The following is a 19,640-nucleotide window of genomic DNA, read 5'->3' on the forward strand; positions in this document are numbered from 1 at the left end:
TGTCTATAAATAAGGAAGCTGTCGATAAAAAAATTTAAAGTCTAAAGTTTGGTGATCATAAAAGATTTATTTTGTATACTTACCATAAAAAGATTAAAACAAGGGGCTGGAGAGATGGCTTAGTGGTTAAGCGCTTGCCTGTGAAGCCTAAGGACCCTGGTTCAAGGCTTGATTCCCCAGGACCCACGTTAGCCAGATGCACAAGGGGGTGCATATGTCTGGAGTTTGTTTGCAGTGGCTGGAAGCCCTGGCGCACCCATTCCCTCTCTATCTGTCTCTTTCTCTCCCTCTCTCTGTCACTCTCAAATAAAGAAATAAAAAAAATTAAAAAAAGATTAAAACAAAACAAAAAATGAAATAATACAGTCCTTAATCATAGTGACTCAATGGCTACATGAATCTTATCACCAGTGTACTGGACTGTGCACATGTAGAGCAATCTCACCATCACAGCATATTCTATTGGACAGCACTGAACTGGGCCATTCATACATGGTGGAATTGGATGTGGGTGTGTGATCCATGATGCCAGCCTTTTGGATACTCTCCATGCCAACCCAAAACCACCAATTCTTTGAGGTTTTGGTGGTGAATTCTTCCAGGAAACTAAACTGCTGATCACTACAGCTCACAACAATGACTCCTTTTGGGGACCCTCTTTAAAGGTCCCTTAAATACTGCATGACATGTGCCTTACTGGTATAATAGTTTTGTTTGTCCACTTATCTGCTCTGGATGGCCATATGGCCTTCAAGAGCAGAGCTTAAAACCCACACTGCATGACAGTTCTATCTAGAGGTGAAGCCTCGCTAGCCTCTTTGACATCACAAAAGCATTAGTAAAGCTCCTCACTTTCAGTATTCATAGGACTCAGAATTTAGGACAGAAACCATTTCATTCCCCCAACATTTATTGTTAGGGGAAGGTCAGCAAGACTTGGTCAGACATCAAAGTGTTGTTTTTTTTTTGTTTTGGTCAGAATTTGATCTTAACAGCTCTCTTGACAGAAGTGGTGATTCCTTCGTTCTCACTTCAGGCGCATCTGAAAAGAGTTGCCACAGGGTCTGTGAACAAATAAAGTGAGACACAGGCATTTATTACTCTTTCCAGTATAGTCTGTCAAGCTTTGGGACTGATAATTTAGGATTCAGAAAAGAGCACCTATAGAACGACATAAGGTTTGAAAGTAAACTTGAAGTCCTCCTGCCTCTGCCCCAGGAGTACTGTGATTACAGGTGTGGGTTGCCACTGCTGGCTACTCTGGTGTACCTTGAGCCAACTTTGCAAAATGTGCTCCCCTCATCCTAGCAGATAACTGTCAAAAAAGCCACCTAATTCCATGCAGCTTCCAACTCCACTGGATTACTCTCTCCAGTGTGGGTGTCCCTTTCAAGATGTCCAGGTGGTATCAGTAGTGCCTATAAATGGCAATTATTTTTCAACCACTTTGGGTAAAATTTCAGTTGACTGACCCCAAGTGATCTGTTTGTTATATGAGCTATAAAGGACACACGTGGCCAATATGAGTCTCCATTTGGGCCCGTTTTTCTGCACCACTAGTTTTGTTCATTGGGCTATTAAAGTATAGCCTAGTTTACATTAGCAGAATGATTATTGTATTTGTAAGGGCAGAAATGAGCATTTATCTACACTACTGATACATCATGGCAGGATGTGATACCACAAGAAAAGACATGGGTAATAAAACACATCCTTTTTTATTTCTAGTAAAAGACAAAGTTCAAAACCTCTTATGACTACCTCGTTTTCATTTTGAGAACCTGAAGGGTTCCAAGCTAGGATAGCAGAAAGCAATTTACTCACTGAATAAAGGGGGAGGCAGTTTCATTTTTAAATTAGTAATGCAGTATTTGGGTATGCTGGTAGGTTTAAACACTAAGAGTGATCGAGAAGTCAGTGAGGACAAAAATAGGATCTACGGAGGCAAAGATAAAAGCTTGAATGGGGAGCTTTGTAGTCTGAAAAAGTAAAACAGACTTGTTTTTTTCAAGGCAAGGTCCCACTCTAGCCCAGGCTGACCTGAAATTTACTATGTTGTCCTAGGCTGGCCTTGAACTCCCAGCGATACTCCTACCTCTGCCTCCTGCAGTGCTGGTATTAAAGGCATATGCCACCACACCCAGCAAATATTTTGATTACAGGACTAATAATGTATGTGTTACAAGGTCACATTCTGAAAAATCTCACTGGAGAGGGAAATGAAGCTTTGTTTTTGAAATTGGTGAATCTTACTAAAAATGAAAATGAGGGCTACAGAGGTGGCTTGGTGGTTAAGGCATTTGTCTGCAAAGCCTAAGGACCAAAGTTCAATTCCCCAGTAGCTACATAAGCCAGATGCACAAGGCAGCACATGCATCTGGGGTTTGTGTGCAGTGTCTAGTGGCCCCGGCATGCCCATTCTCTCCCTCTGTCTGCCCCCCCTCTCTTTCTCTGTCAAATAAATGAATAACAACATGAAAATGAATGGACATCATTTCTCAGAAACTCTGAGTGGGCAGGTCTGGGGATGGGCTGGGACTCTCCATAGTTAATAAGCATCCTAGAAGACACTATGAGACACTGACTCTACCTTGGCAGTCATTATAAGATACATCTTACTCCAGGAGGTAGCTATTATCTATGGTAGGATCTTAGCACACATGGAGCTCATCCAAAGGAGTGCAGTGTACCCTTCGGCTAGCCTACCAATTCATACTTCTTTCAAAGCTTAACTGCTGAAAAGAGAAATCAAGCAGTGTGAGTTTGTGCTCATAGTGTACTTCCAGTACCTGTCACTCCTATTCTGTATGGCTCAAGTCAGAGAATTGCATAACAACATACAAATGACAATCTGTACTCAAAGTACAGATATATTATAGATATATTTCCACCTCACATTGGTGGTGAGTAGTAACAAGGCAGGAGCCATTCATTCATTCCTGGGGACAGTGAATAAGCAAAATATATACAAAAATGTCAGAATTGAGAATAGGATTAGAAAATTATGTATATTTTGTACCTGCAACATAACTTGGAAAAGTTACATCTAAGACTTTCACATTGAAACAGGGTTGTAAACTGCCAAGACACAAAAGGAAAGTATTATAAGCTTCTGCCCGCTGTTGGATAGTCAACACCAAAAATATCTAGAAGCCTTCAGGAGAGATGTTCAGGCCTTGGCTTTCCACTAAAGGCCTTTACCACCTCTTGGGTAAAGAAACAGCACACTTCTAGAAGGCACAAAATAGACAGTAGCAGTTGTTCAGGCCACAGGATAAGTTTCTCCATGGTATCAGCAGTTCAAAGGGAGCTGGAAAATCAGCGACATAAGGTCTAAATACATACAAGATGAGAAAAGGGAGCTCTGCATTCAGCATGGAGACAAGAATATCAATTTAAAAGTTTAACTCTTTTCCAAGAGAACTTGAGACAGCTTATAGATTAAGACATGGTAAAATAGGACACTTAAAGTGCCAAACTGGGACAGGGACAATTTAAAGCACTTATTCTCAGTATCCAGCTGCACAATAGAACTATCTAGAGGTATTTCAAAAAATACACATCGCAGTCTTAGTTCAACTGGTCAGGAATCCCGTAGTGCAGGACAAGTATTGGTATACTTTTCAAAGCCCCCAAGTGATTCTAATGTGCAGCCAGGTAGGAAAGCTGGATGGTCAGATACCACCATATCCCCAACATAAGTAGGTTAAGTCAGAGGCTCTCAGTGTTGGCTCTGCATTAAAATCACCTGAGCATCTTTTAAAATCCCATAGTAAAATGAATTGGCATCTTTGGTGGTGGGAGGCACCACTACTCTTTAAGTTTGCTTCATGGTTCTGGTGTGCAGCCCGGTCTGAGACTCTCTGCTCTGGGTAGTAGTTCATAGACAAGGTAGAGCATCAAATTCCTGGGGAGAAGTGTTTGGGAACTCTTGATGCAGAGACAGAGTTTGAAGCCAAGGTATTGTCTTATTTAACAAGTATTTGATGAATGTCTACTACATGTCAAATACTGTGTTGGTCTTGGCAATGTAGTTATGAATAATACAGAAAAGGCCTTGTCCTCCTGAAGCTTCTATAACGTTTAAAAGCAAATATACAGTCTACATGAGGATGAAGGCAGGACATTTTGTCAGCTTCATTTACTGCTGAATCTCTAGTGCCTGACACGAAGTAGGCACCTGACAAACAATTGCTGAATGAATTATTGAATGAATTGTGAGTTAATGAGTATGAAGAGAAATAAAATGGGATAGAGAAGGCAATGTGTATATATGTCTATTTTCCACGGGTTGTTAGGGAAGGCCCCATTGAGAGGGTGATTTCCGAACAAAAGCAAGGAGGGGATGAAGGGTGGGCCGCTTCATTATCTCGGTGTAAGGAGCCCCTGGCAGAGGAAGAGCAAGTACAAAAGACCCTGAGGTGGGAGCATGCATAGCATTTTAGAAGAGTAGTGAGGAGGATAGTGTTGCTGAACTACAGTCAGTGACAGAGAGGAAATGAGGAAGGGAAGGAACGGGTATGTCGGGAGGGACTTTGCTAGGACTCTGCCATTGAGGAAAACACAATGGCCTCTTTCTGTGTGACACTGGAAAATGTATGTATCCACACCTACGGCGACTACCAGTCTCCTGGATCTAAATATGAGCAGGAATTTTACTCTAGTAAATGATACTGAGCATCCAAGTGGAACATACCTTTTAACTATAGTTTTATAATAATAATAAAAATACAATAAGGGAGAAGGGCAGTCAGCAAAAACAGTCCAGATGAATTAGGTAATCAGTTTGGCAAAAGGGACAGTCTTTCAGTAGGCCCTCAAACTGAAGATTCCCCATCTTCATCATTTTACTTACTAACTGTGGTCTTTCAGTTGACTGTCATAGAATGTTAATACTGACATATGAGAAATGACTAAAAACAGTTTGTGTGTGTGTGTGCACATGCGTGCATCTCTGTGTGTGTGTTCACATGTTGGGATGGGGGTTAAAGTAAACCAAGAGGATAGGTGATATAAGGCACTTCAGCTGTCTTGGCAGGCTTGTTTAGGAAAGGGGGCTTTTTTAGGATCACACTGAGGAGCTGGCTGACAATAAAGGGCCAGTTGGCTCTGTAAAGGCCTTGGGAGATATAAGGAAGTGGTTGAAAATAGCACTTACTTCCCTCAAGCAGCGCACCTTTTTCTCTGAAGTTTTGTTTTTTGCCTACACATGACTTTACTCTGGCCTACCTGGGAGCACTTGGGACTCCCTTCTGCATTTTTTCCCAAACATTGCAGAAGAATGCCAATAAGTGGAACTGCAACAAGTGGCTAAGGGACTGGTGTGGATTATTATGCACATTTATACAGTCAGTGATGTAGCCCAAATATGAAGAATTTGATGAAGTGACTTTTAGGCATCCAGAGCCAGCACCCGCCAGGAGAGGTTTGAGTGTGGAGAAATGAACAAGGAAGTGTTGCTGAGGACCCTCACAGCACGTCACACCACACATCATTATTTTACTTTTACTTCTGGACCATTTGTGTCAGGACCCCTATGTATCACAATGATGAGCCAGGAAAAATACTTACCTCTATATTATATTAGTCTAGATCTAAATCTGCAAGACTTTCTGCAATGAAACACAATATTGGAAAACCATTATTTCTGAGATATGCATATTTATTGGAATAAAATAATATCAATACTTCCATCAGAGAATTATAAGTTAGACACTCAGAAAAGGCTAAAAGAAGGGAAATCCCTAGATGCTGCTTATAGATCATGGTGTTTTCCTCAGTCACTAAGAAAGCTGGATTGTCATGTGGAGTGTGAAGAAACAAGGGCCAGACTGTCAAGAGAGTGGCTGGCTCTGCAACTAGACAGATGCACACCCTTGCATAACTCAAATATTTCTAAAATGATGATAGACTAGGCTGTTAATGATTTTCAAGGGCCTCTTCCAACTCTATGGTTATACAGTTCTTTTAAAAAATATTTATTGAGGCCGGGCATGGTGGGGCACATCTTTAATCCCAGCACTTGGGAGGCAGGGGTAGGAGGATCGCTGTGAGTTTGAGGCCACCCTGAGACTACATAGTGAATTTCAGGTCAGCTTGGGCTAGAGTGAGACTCTACCTTGAAAAAAACAAAAAAATATTGAGAATTTTCATACATGAAAATACTATAATTTGATCACAATCCCCCCGTACCCTATACCATCTTTTGTCCCCTCTGCCTCACTCCCATTCCACAAAACCCCTTATTTTTTATTTTTTTGGTTTTTCAATGTAGGGTTTCATTCTAGGCCAGGCTGACCTGGAATTCACTATGTAGTCTCAGGGTGGCCTTGAACTCACCATGATCCTCCTACCTCCACCTCCCGAGTGCTGGGATTAAAGGCGTGTGCCACCACGCCCGGCCCCTTCTTTTTTTCAACTAGTCAAGAGCATGATCAAATCATAGTATGTTCATAAGTTAAAGTTCTCAATAAAAAAGAAAAAAATGCTATATCATTAAGAGTCATTCTTACCTTCTCTAATTTTAGCACTCGATGGAGAATCTGATCTTTATCAGTACTGAAAATAAAAGATAAAAAAATCATTGTCAGTATATTTACTAGAAGCACACTGGATAAGCAAAAATATAATCTGTCAAAACATTCACATAGAAGCAACCTTGAAATGCTTGTATTTCTGAGTTCTCAAAATGTATTGCTACATTGACTTTTCTTATTGTATTGACTTTTTTTGCCCCCTTCTCTTTTCTGTTGATAAAATAACTAAGAATTGCCTAAATTTACTAATCCCATGTGTTAAAACCATTATGAGGACAGATAGGTTCAATAGTGGGCCAAGAATAAGTGCTTTAAAATAACATTCGGCTAAAAAAGAAATATTTTTTTTTTGCGGGGGGGGTTCAAGGTAGGGTCTCACTCTAGCCCAGGCTGACCTGGAATTCACTATGTAGTCTCAGGATGGCCTCGAACTCACGGGAACCCTCCTACCTCTTCCTCCCAAGTGCTTGGATTAAAGGCGTGTACCACTATGCCCAGTTCTTAAAAAGAAATCTTAATGTCACAGTTCCAATTGTAAAAGAATGTAAGCAAAACCAAGTCAGTTTTTCTCCTTATACCCAGTTTTCCCATAATACAAAACACTACCCCTCCCAGTTTGTTATTCTTTATTTATTATTTTTTTAAATTTTTATTTATTTATTTATTTGAGAGCGACAGACACAGAGAGAAAGATAGATAGAGGGAGAGAGAGAGAATGGGCGCACCAGGGCTTCCAGCCTCTGCAAACGAACTCCAGACACATGCGCCCCCTTGTGCATCTGGCTAACGTGGGACCTGGGGAACTGAGCCTCGAACCGGGGTCCTTAGGCTTCATAGGCAAGCGCTTAACCACTAAGCCATCTCTCCAGCCCTGTTATTCTTTATAAATATGAGAATGATGTGAAACTTTTGACCATTCTAGGAAATAAAGTGCTAACCACACTTCATCTTTTCAGTTTGCCTTAATCCTTTTTGTCCCCTATATTGTCTACCCAGCCTTTGCTCCTATAGTTGTCCCCTCCTTGGATGGTATTAAATAAATCTTCTCTCTCCTTAGGGGCTCAACTCCAGTGCTATAACTTTGCAAATTCTTTTTTTTTAATTTTTAAATTTTTATTAACATTTTCCATGATTATAAAAAAATATCCCATGGTAATTCCCTCCCTCCCTCCTGACACTTTCCCCTTTGAAATTCCATTCTACATCATATTACCTCCCCATCTCAATCATTGTACTTACATATATACAATATCAACCTATTAAACTTTGCAAATTCTTTGAATGCTCCAATCATCCCCTCTATTCATGAGATTGCTTTGATAATCAATGCCATTTTAGGAACAAGCCATTAGTATTAGGGACTATTATTGTTCACCTGATGCCTTCTATCAGATTCAAGTAGATCACTATACTATAAACAAAATCCTGGCAGAAGGAAGTAGAGGCCAGCTAAATGGGGATAGGAGAGGAGATAGAAGTAATCACAATAGTAGTCAGGGGAGAAGATCGAAGAGCTAAACACTAGCTTTGTCATAGCGGTTCCAAGTACCCCAATTTTCCTATGAGGATCATTTTCATTGGGGACTTATATTGCTTAAGTTGACTGTACCTAGTAAAATGACTTCTTCATTCGATGTTATACTTGTCCTATTTTATGTTCTGCTTCTGTTTTGTCATTATGAGTTATTAAGCTAATGTTAAAATGTCTTGCTTCTGGCATCCATTAGATATTCTTCCTCAGCTGTGTCAAGTTCTAAGCTTGGACAATTGCTTGATGTCTGGATTTAAAAATAATAAGTATTAAAAACAGTTATCACAGTAATTTCTTTTGTGGATTCTAGTTTCAGTTTAATAAATTATCTTCAAATAAGTCTTACTTACACATTAGTCATACATTTAAAAGTAGAAATAAATGAACACCTTAACAATATTTGCTCATCCATTCATCTATCTTGTATTTTTAAAAACATGGGCTGGAGAGATGGCTTAGTGGTTAAGCGCTTGCCTGTGAAGCCTAAGGACCCCAGTTGGAGGCTCATTTCCCCAGGACCCACGTTAGCCAGATGCACAAGGGGGCGCACGCGTCTGGAGTTCGTTTGCAGTGGCTGGAAGCCCTAGTGCGCCCATTCTCTCTCTATCTGTCTCTTTCTCTCCCTCTCTCTGTCACTTTCAAATAAATAAATAAATAAATTACCAAAAATATATTAAAAAACATTAAAAATTTTTTATTTGATTTCATTTGAGAGAGAGATATAAAGAAGGAGGGAGAGAGAAAGAGAGAGAGAGATAATGGGTATGCCAAGGCCTTCTTCAGCCGTTGCAAACGAACTCCAGACACATGCACCACCTTGCACAACTGGTTTAAGTGGGTCCTGGGGAATCAACCCCTGGGTCCCTTGGCTTCATGGGCAAACACCTTAACTGCTAAGCCATCTCTCCAGCACTTGTCTTGTCTTATCTCATCTATATATCAGTCTATTTATTGTCTTTGTATCTATCATCTAACCTTTGAATTTAGGCATCATTTCAGATTTAATAACTGTTTTTTACTTGCCACAAAATTCAGAGCACAAATATTTTAAATTACATTGTTTTCAACATTTACCTTGAACATTTTGCCAGATACTTAGTTATAATAATATTTTTCTGAATTTACCAGTAAACCAGGCAGCAACCTAACTATACACAGTTTCATTAAAAAGACAAGTTGAGGGCTGGAGAGATGGCGTAGCGGTTAAGCGCTTGCCTGTGAAGCCTAAGGATCCCGGTTCGAGGCTCGGTTCCCCAGGTCCCATGTTAGCCAGATGCACAAGGGGGTGCACGCGTCTGGAGTTCGTTTGCAGAGGCTGGAAGCCCTGGCGCGCCCATTCTCTCTCTCTCCTCTATCTGTCTTTCTCTCTGTGTCTGTCGCTCTCAAATAAATAAATAAATAAATAATTTAAAAAAAAAGACAAGTTGAGGTGACCTGAATTTTAAAAAAAATGAATAAATACCAAAATCTGATGGTCTTTGAATGTTCACTTCTGCCACTAATTTTTTGAACATATTTTCCAAAAGAAGCTTCAAAGTGTAAATGTTCATGTCTCATCTCCCTAGTCAAATGTCAAGCTGGGTATGACGGTGCACGCCTTTAATCCCAGCACTCTGGAGGCAGAGTTAGGAGGAGCGCTGTGAGTTCGAGGCCACCCTGAGACTACCGAGTGAATTCTAGGTAAACCTGTGCTAGAGTGAAATCCAACCTCAGGAAAAAAAAAAAAAAAAAAAAGAGTGGCAGGGATTTTTTCTTTTTTCTTCTTTTTGTGTAGAGCATATGTGTGGTGTATGCATGTGATAAAACCTCATGTACATGTGAATAGAGGCCAGAGAAGAATATTTGGTGCTCTTCCCTTATATTACTTATCCATGTGTTTCTTTAATTGAGATAAGGTCTCTTCCTCAACTCAGACCTACTATCCATCAGCAAGCCCCAGGTGATTCTCTGATTTCCACCTCCTACCCATTTTTACATGAGTTCTAAGGAGTCAAACTTGGTGAGCTCTGGCCCAAGGGTCTCACTCTATCTCAGGCTGACCTGGAATTCACTATAGAGTCTCAGGGTGGCCTTGAACTCACTGCAATCCTCTGACCTCTGCCTCCTAAGTGCTGGGATTAAAGGCGTGTGCCACCACACCCGGCTATGTGCTCTTAACCACTGAGCAATCTCCCCAGCCTCTTATTTGTTTTCTTTCTTTTGTTTTTTTTCAAGGCAGGGTCTCACTCTGGTCCAGGCTGACCTGGAATTCACTATGTAGTCTCAGGGTGGCTTCGAACTCATGATGATTCTCCTACCTTTGCCTCCTGAGTGCTGGGATTAAAGGCGTGAGCCACCACGCCTGGCTTTTGTTTTCTTAATGATTGCCTTTTATTAAGTAGGGTCTCACTCTAGCCTAGGCTGATCTGGAATTCATATGTAGAATCAGGCTGCCCTTGAACTCACAGCAATCCTTCTACCTCTACCTCCTGACTGCCAGAATTAAAGGTGTGTGCGACCACAACTGGCATGATTGCCATTTTAAATGGGGTAAGATAAAATCTATCTCAATATTGTTGGGAAAAATTTGTGCAGTGAAAGTGAGATAAGACAAGAGCAATCTAAGAAGCTTTCGGTTATAACATTTGTTGATAAATTTTAAAAAAACAGAGCTACTGTGGAGCTTTAAGTTTATGGATTTAAAAGTCTAGTAGAGTCTATGTTAGATGGTATTCTAACTGGTCCTTTTGCATCTCTATAGACACATGATAATGTGAATTCATCAAAAAGAGACAGAGTTGTAAAATACTGTATTTCTTCTCAGTTGTCAGTGTGGTTTGCTGTGAAGAGTATTTCCTTCAAAAAAGTAGTAGGTCATGGGCTGGTGTAGCTCAGTGTGTAAAGTGCTTGCTGTGCCAGCATGACAAATTGAGTTCATATCCCCAGAACCCACATAAAGTCTAATACAGTAGCAAGCATCTGTAATCCCAGTGAGCCTAAGGTGAGATGGGAAGCCTAGGCAAGATAATACCCAAAAATTTGTGGGTCAGATAGTCTATTAACTGCATTGATGAACAATAATAGGCCCTGCTTCAAACAAGGTAGAAGGTAGAGTCTGACATCCCAAGGTTGTCTTCTGGCCTCCATATGTGTGACTACACTCAAACTTGAACACACACATGCATACATTATAGAGAGAGGGAGGGAGGGAGAAAAAGAAAGAGAGAGACAATAGAAAAGAAATGACAGTATGACTGGCTAATGAAAAGTAGCTTGACCTTTTTATAGTAGGCATGCAGCTAGTGAAGTATATCCCAGGCAGGTAGAGGATTGTATAGCATGAATCAAGAGCATTCAAGTTCACTGGGCTGGGCAGGAGCAAATAGACTTATTTTACAAATGTATTCAATAGATTTACGTAAAGGATGAAATCCCAGAATAGAACTCAGTAGCTATTTATTTCTTTTTAACACTGCCTCTCATGCTTACCTGTAATGGATTTATATTAAGTTGTTCATTCATATACAATGTGAACTGGTTCTCCTTTTTTTGTTGTAGTGGATGAATCTGTGAAGTAATAATTACCATTTATTGATGCTTATTCAATACTTCTATGCTATGTCCTGGTGTAGATAAATAGTCCATTTGGACCTACATAATTTTGTAATGATGTCTTTACAAATTACATGTGAAATAAATGATGTTTTGCAGTGCAATGTAGCATTCATTCTCAAATTCTCATAGATCCAATTTGACTCACTGTCAGTTGGGAGAGATTGTATATGGTCTTCTAGAGCCTTGCATAACATGTCATATAAGGTATCTATAATTCTATCTGTACTTATCTGGTACATTTTTGAACTTCATTTTGACAAGGAACCTAGTGATAAGGAGAAAATGTTTGTTGTTAACAGTTCCATGTGAGATTTTAGGTCTTATGTAGTCCTTGAGAATGGAGTGGAACATTGTTTTTATATTTCTCCATAATTCTTCAGAATGTAATTTATTAATGTACTTGTCATACTGTCATTGATTAGCTTTGTGACAAGAGAGCCAAAATATATTTTGGTGTTAACAACAGCAACAACAAAATCTGTCTTTAATGTTTTTAGGAGGGCCCCTTGCCCTAGGATTTCTATTTTTCTTACTGAGTTTTAATTCCTTCTGCAGAGTAAGCAGAATAATTTTTACCAGTTTAAAATTGGCAGTGTGGATTTTTGATTTTTAAATTTTGGACAAATAAATGACTCCAGCTTATTAACAGTTGTCTGTATGATATTACCATTATTATGAATTATAGATTAAGAGACTCACTGTACAGAATTCTAACTACAGATGCTTTGGTGGATCTCTACCAAGTGTAGCTAAACATTTCATATTTATTCTCAAGCAGCATCTCTAAGGGCACTTTATTCATTACACCATCACTATTTTGAGAATTTTGGTGTACTGATGAAAAAGCAGGGTGTTTAGTATCCCTCATGATGTGAGTAGAAGAGAGGAGGTATTTTAAATACAGCATATGCTGTTTCTTGAGCTACTGAACGAATTTCAGATGACCTCTATATTGTTAATGTGACAAACTTCATGGTTTTCATGAGGTAAGAAGTAAAAGTTCTTCTGGGAGACACAAGGTCCATCAGTACAACAAGAAAAGAAAGCTAAGCATGAGGTGATTCACCTCTCTTACATCTGCCAGGGCCCAGGAAACATTACAAAGGGAGTGGCAGATTAAACATGAGTGCTACTTTCACTGCTAGTCTGAGAACCTCCTCTAGGGAGACTCAAGTCATCAAAGCAGAAAATCAGACACTGCTGAGAGTGCAACACTAAAGGAGACATATAACACACCCTTCAAGGCTCAGTGAACATTGTAGACGAGGAGGTGCGAAGAATTTAAGAATTTCACAGTGGGGAGGGAGTATCCTGAGGGGGCAATTTCCCCTCATCAGGCCCTCAATAGAATGGGGGTAGATAGGCAACATAGGATTATATAAATTTGGGGCTGGACAGATAGCTTAGCAGTTAAGGCTCATGCCTGTGAACCCTAAAGACCCAGGTTTGATTCTCCAGGTCCCACATGAGCCACATGCACATGGTGGCACATGTGTCTAGTATTTGTTTCCAGGGGTTAGAGACCCTGGTGTGCCCATTCTCACTCTCTCTCTTTCTCTTTTTCCCTGTCTCTAATATATATATATTAATATATAATATATATATATATTTGTCCTGCTTATCTTTCTTCCTATCTTCTTCTTTTTTCTTCTATCTTGGTGCTGACTTATAACTCCCTGTACCAAGATGTGGTTTGCATTCACAATGAGCTGTTGGTCAGAGAGACCTACTGGATCTCCGAAAACAAACAAGACAGATTTCTGTCAGAGCACTTGATTACCCACCAGAGGTTAATGGTAAGACCCTACTGCTGAAGACACTGTTGGCACGGACCATGGAGAGACCTGGTTGGAACCCAGAAGTGAGCCAGTCCCCAGAAAATTAGCCCATCTAGTGCTGGAAGGCACTACATGAGCTACCAGGGAAAAGTGGCCAACATCTGTCTGAACAACTCAAAGTCTAAGTGACTCAGAAGCAAACAACCTTATGTGATGCTCACACAAGTGCAATAGTGGCACACAACCATAATGGGTAACCAACTTCTCTTGGATTGGCTAACAGATCTGCTCAGTGGAAAGGAAAACATATCTGGAACTGGGAAACAAGTCAGAATCATATCCAGATAATGATTCTGCTTTCCATTGTCAAGCTCCCACTAATATTGGGCTAAAAGAAGGTCTACACCCTTTAAATTCTCTCTAAATTAATAATGGTTATCCTATTTAACTGGTGTTGACTTCACTCTCCACTGGAGAATCTGCTTCTCTTTTTCAGATGGGAGCTGGACCTGAGGAGATAAACGACCCAGTGCAGTCCACCCCGGCCCCAGCTGAAACCACAGAGGAATTAGGAAAATGCGCAAGAGTCATGCTTTCTTGCTGAACTTGCTATCAGCACAAGGGTGAAGGAGATAGACACTGAGGACACTCAAAACCTACCAAAGCCTACCAATGGGCATGCCAGAGCCTCTAGCCACTGCAAACGAACTCCAGAAGCATGAGCAATCTTGTGCACGTGGCTTACATGGGTCCTGGGGAATTGAACCAAGGTCCTTTGGCTTTGCAGGCAAACGCCTTAACTGCTAAGCCATCTCTCCAGCCCTATTCTTTTTTTTTTTTTTAGTTATGTACACAGTGTGTATACAGCCATGTTGGTACCACCATTAGCCTCCCTGTCCTCCCCCCTCTGAAGGGACCCTTCTCATTGGGGAATGTGGGTTGTGCATTATGGGGTTAGCCATCAGTTATGGGTAAGAGGCAATGTCTCTGTGCATAGTGTCCCAATATGTGGCTCTAACAATCTTTCTGCCTCCTCTTCCACAAATTTCCTTGAGCCTAGTTGGGATCATTTAGGTCTATTTCAGTGATGAGGTCTCAGGAACCTCTGTGTCTCTGGATGTCTGGTTTGGCAGGAATTGAGTGTTCCATGTGTCTATCTCCTTCACCCTTGTGCTGGTATCAGGTTCACCAAGAGAGCAGCTCTCTTGCTCATTTCCCCAATTGCTCCATGGTTTCAGCTGTGTTCCTGGTGAGGCGTGATGGGCTGATTCTCTCTTCAAGATCTGAGTCCATATGAAAAAGAGAAGCAAATTCTCCAATGGAGAGTGAAGGCAGCACCAGATTAATGGGATAACCATTATTATTTTAGAGTGAATTTAATAAGTGTAGGCCCTCTTGTAGTCCATGATTGGTGGAGCTTGATAATGGAGAGTGGGCTTGATTTTTGGATATGGTTCCCAGTTCCAGAGGATTTTGTGGAAGAGGAGATGGAAAGATTGTTAGAGCCACAAGTTGGGACATTTTGCACAGAAACATTAACTCTCCCTCATAACTGACTGCTGCCCCCATAATGCATGACCCACAATCCCCATGGATTTGACCTGCATCCCCAACAAAGAAGGCCTCTTCAGAAAAGGGGCAGGGAGGAGGGAAAGGATGGTACCAACATGTGTTGTTTACATACTAAATATGTCCATATCTAATGAAAATAAATTTTAAAAAGATTATAACCTGATGGTAATATGACTATTAGGCAATATGTTCATATAACAAAGTTTTAAATTAAAAAAAAAGGAAGTGGAACTTCTTGGCCATTTTTACTGAAAGAATGACCAGTGGATATACAAAGTATGTCTCTGAAAACTTCTGCTAAAATACTTGTTATTATACTGTCTGATACTTTTTGTATTTTCTGTTTTCCATTTTGACTGAAATTCTAAATATCTTTATTCAGATATGATCCATGCTTTAAAAGGTCTTTATCTTTAAAAGCTAAAAGATCAGCATTTAACCTCTGTCTTTGAAATATTACTTTTCATGGATAGGAAGACCTTGAACATAAGTTGAATATTTCTTTTGGATTTAAGACCCCAACAACCAGTGATTAGCAATGTGTTTATGTAATACTTTTTTTTTTGTAACTTTTAGATGAGATCAGCATAGATTTTGAGAATTTTAGCTTGGGGTACACATTATATCTAATTTAAAAGATTAAAGGTTTCCCTCTCAGAATTTTCCTACCTCTTTTCCCTGATGATGTGGCTGGTGGCTCCATTGACTGGCTGATGGATGTCCTATTGGTCTTTTCCTTTTCTTTTGAATTATACATCTGTTCTTCATTGCCTGAACTATAGCATCTAGAACTGGTTGTGGATGTATAGGAGCTGGTAGATAAGCAGTATATATTGCTGCTAGTATTAGACGCTATGGCCCATGTATCATGAATACTACTTCTCGGTGCTTCAGAAGTTACCTTGGAGAGAAGTGAGCAGAGACACAGTAAATTGAAGCAAAAATTTATTTAATGGGTGGGGATAACACATAATTTTATATGTTAACAATACATTGCTAAAATTGTCATGCTGTATACAGAGACCAAAGGAAAGGATCACCTTGGAAAATCAGTTGTTTATTCTCTGTATATGATGCATTCTTTGAATATAATTCTCTTAGATTAAAAAACCGTGGAAGCTTTCTTTTTAATATTTATTACTGGGATAAATAACATTATGGCTTAAAAACACTCAAGTAGACAAATGCTTTTGCATGAAATAAAGTTATGTTTATCAGGCTGGAGGGATTGCTTAGTGGTTAAGGCATTTTCCTGCAAAGCTAAAGGACCCAGGTTTGATTCCCCAGGACCCATGTTAGCCAGATGCACAAGGGGGCGCTTGTGTCTGCAGTTTGTTTGTAGTGGCTGGAAGCTCTGGTGTGCCCATTCTCTATAAGTTTCAAAGAGGAAAGTGGGGGGGAGGGAGGGAATTACCATGGAATATTGTTTCCGATTATGGAATTTGTTAATTATAAAAAATAAAAAAATAAAAATACGTTTATAATCTGGGAAATATTATTTTTGTATGTTTTTGAGTCAAGGTAGCCTAAGATGGTCTTCAACTCACTGTATGTAGCCTAGCCTGGCTTCAAACTCATGATGATTCTCTGTTCTCAACCTTTAGTGGTGCTGTGACTGCAGGTGTGCATCACCAGGTCTGGTTACTCAGGCAGCATTCTTAAAGTTCAAACTAGATTACCTCTAACAAACTATGCTGTGAAGCTAATTTGCAGTCAAAATGCTTCTGTATTTTTGTGGACATAGTCTCATTTTGTGCTGGCATCTGTGTAGCTAGAATATGAAGATCAAAAATAAAGCTCCTAGTGGCATGAGTCAATATGTCAACTTGGTAACCCACTGTTTTACCCTCCTCTGCCAATTTGCTGGTTTTACATATGCAGAAGACTACAGATAATTGTTAAGGATTAACTGATTGGCAACACTTATCACTGATGATTCACAAGGAAAGACCAAATTTTGAGTCCAACAAAATAATGGGTGGAAACTGCCTCAGATAAAAAGACAGCAGGCAAATAATGAAGTAAAGAGACAAATCAATTGAAGTTTCTCTTCTGAACTGTTTCGGTAGAATTATTTATTTTTCAGCGTTTAATTTTTGCAGTTCTTTGTAAACTATGGTAATTAGCCTCCTATCTGAAGTATAGCTTACAAAGATTTTCTCTCATTCTGTAGGCTATTTGTTTGCTTTATGGTTCCCTTTGCTGTGCAGAAACATTTATTTATTTAAAGGTAGGGTCTCACTCTAGCCGAGCTTGACCTGGAATTCACTATGTAGTTTCAGGGTGGCCTTGAACTCATGATGACCTACCTTTGCCTCCCAAGTCCTGGGATTAAAGGCATGAACCAGCATGCTGGGCCTTTTTAATTATATGTAGTTCCATTAGTTGGTATTTGGGGCTATCTATTGGAGACTTGTTCACAAAGTTCTTGCCTGTGCTAACATCCTGGAATGTGTTCCCTAGTTTGTTTTCTGTAGCACTTTCTGTGTTTCAAGTTTTAGACTGAGGTTAAGTTTTAGACTGAAATCTGCCTTCCATCTTGATTAGATATTTCTTTTAAAAATATTTATTTAGGGATGGAGGGATGGGCTTAGCAGTTCAGGCACTTGCTTGTGAAGCCTAAGCCTAAGGACCCAGGTTCAATTCCCCGGTATGCACATAAACCAGATGAATATGGTGGTGTGTGCATCTGGAATTCATTTTCTGTGGTTAGAGGCCCTGGCATGCCCATTCTCTCCCTCCCTCCCTCTTTCTCTTTCAAATAAATAAATAAATTAAATTAAAATATTAAAAATATTTATCTATTTATTTATGAGAGAGAGTGAGAAAGTATGGGCACACCATGGCCTCTTGCTACTGCAAACACACTCGAGATAGATAGATAGATAGAGAGAGAGAGAGAGAAAGAGAGAGAGAGAGAGACAGAGAGAGAATGGATGCACCAGGGCCTCCAGCCACCACAGACGAACTCCAGACACATGCACCCCCTTGTGCATCTGGCTAATGTGGTCCTGGGCAATCTAACCAAGGTCCTTTGGCTTTGCAGGCAAATGCCTTTACCGCTAAGCCATCCCTCTAGCCCTGTTAGGGTCTTTTCTAACATCTATCCTTGTGTGTCTAATTTTGTTAATTTGTCTCTTCTCTCCCCCCCTCCTTTTTTTTTCAAGGTAGGGTTTCACTCTAGCTCAGGCTGACCTGGGACTCCCTCTGTAGTCCCAAATTAGCCTTGAACTCACTATGATTCTCCTACCTCAGCCTTCCCAGTGCTGGGATTAAAGACATGCACCACCATGCCCAGCTGGAATATAAATGTTTAAAGTATTCCCTAATGATGCTTTGGATTGCATTAAGGTTTCCCCTAACCTCTGTCCTGTGTATCTACTTTTGTTAATTTGTGTCTTCTTTCTCCTTCCTTTTGTTAGTTTGGCTAAGGGTTTATCAATCTTATTTTCTCAAAAACCAGCTCTTTGGTTAATTGTGTGCCTTGTTCTTTGAGTGTCTATTTTTTTGCCATGATTTTCATTATTTCTTGCCATCTACTGGGCTTGGGGTTGGCTTGTTTACTGTTTTATATTGAGCCTTAAGGTGAACTGTTAGGTTGTTTATTTGTGATCTTTCTAAGTTCTTCATATGTGTGCTCAGAGCTGCAAGCTTTCCCCTTAGGGCTTCCTTGGCTGTATCTCAGAGAGCCTGACAGGTTGTGTTATCATTTTTTTTGTTTCTAAGAATTTTAAAATTTCTTCTTTGATTTCTTCAATAATCAATTGATCTAGTTAACCAATAGTTCTAGTGTCTCTGTCCCTCCCTTGCCCCCTTCTTTCCTTCCTTCCTTCCTTCTTTCTTTCTTTCTTTTTTATTTTATTTATTTTTGGTTTTTCAAGGTTGGGTCTCGCTCTAGCCCAGGCTGACCTGGAATTCACTATGGAGTCTTAGGGTGGCCTCAAACTCACGGCAATCCTCCTACCTCTGCCTCCTGAGTGTTAGGATTAAAGGCGTGCGCCACCATGCCTGGCTTCATTTTTTTATTTAAAAAAAAAATTTTCTTTTTATTTGCAAGGAGAGAGCAAATTTCCTTCTTTATTTCCATCTGTCTGTAACACTTCTTCATGGTGTTCTTAGGATCAGATGTTCTTCAGTTTTCCAATTTAGGAGTTTTTTGGGGCTTTATTTTGTCTCATTCACTGGATCACATTGGGGCTAGTTATAACCTGCCATTTTACCCAGAAGGCCCTAAATCAAATATTTCTAAAACTAACTTTTAAATATCCATAGGGAAGTTACTCACCTTTTTGGTCTGGACCCATTCCAATATGTATGAGATAAAAGTTTTAGTATGTGTTATATTAAAAAAAATATTAGAGAGCTGGGCGTGGTGGCGCATGCCTTTGATCCCAGCACTCGGGAGGCAGAGGTAGGAGGATTACTATGAGTTCGAGGCCACCCTGAGACTACATAGTGAATTCCAGGTCAGCCTGGGCTAGAGTGAGACCCTACCTTGAAAAACCAAAAAAAAAAAAAAATTATTAGAGATCATGTGCAGAAGACCTACCTTTTTTTTTTTCTTTTTTTTTTTACTTTTAGGTTAGCTGAAAAGAAGCATTTCCAACCTTGACATATAAAATAAGAGCA

General features: G+C 39.9%; 1 protein-coding gene across 7 annotated transcripts in view; it reads right to left on the minus strand.

The window, feature by feature from the left end:
- Positions 1 to 939: 939 nt before the first annotated feature.
- The window catches only part of LOC123456679 (fibrous sheath-interacting protein 2-like), a 94,111-nt gene continuing 75,410 nt past the window's right edge, over positions 940 to 19,640 (minus strand). For 2 of the 7 annotated variants that reach the window (XM_045140638.1, XM_045140634.1), the window contains 6 exons: positions 15,681 to 15,912; positions 11,536 to 11,613; positions 6,513 to 6,558; positions 5,572 to 5,612; positions 3,020 to 3,078; positions 940 to 1,064 (listed from right to left, as the gene is read on the minus strand). In XM_045140638.1, the coding sequence (XP_044996573.1) occupies positions 11,561 to 11,613; positions 15,681 to 15,912 (285 nt within the window). In that variant the 3' untranslated portion in view covers positions 940 to 1,064; positions 3,020 to 3,078; positions 5,572 to 5,612; positions 6,513 to 6,558; positions 11,536 to 11,560. Of the gene's footprint in view, positions 1,065 to 3,019; positions 3,079 to 5,571; positions 5,613 to 6,512; positions 6,559 to 8,145; positions 8,315 to 11,535; positions 11,614 to 15,680; positions 15,913 to 19,640 lie in introns of all 7 variants that reach the window. The other 5 variants (XM_045140635.1, XM_045140637.1, XM_045140639.1 and 2 more) reach the window with 5 other exon arrangements.

This window comes from Jaculus jaculus, chromosome X, assembly GCF_020740685.1.
Source record: "Jaculus jaculus isolate mJacJac1 chromosome X, mJacJac1.mat.Y.cur, whole genome shotgun sequence".
NCBI classification, from domain to species: Eukaryota; Metazoa; Chordata; class Mammalia; order Rodentia; family Dipodidae; genus Jaculus; species Jaculus jaculus.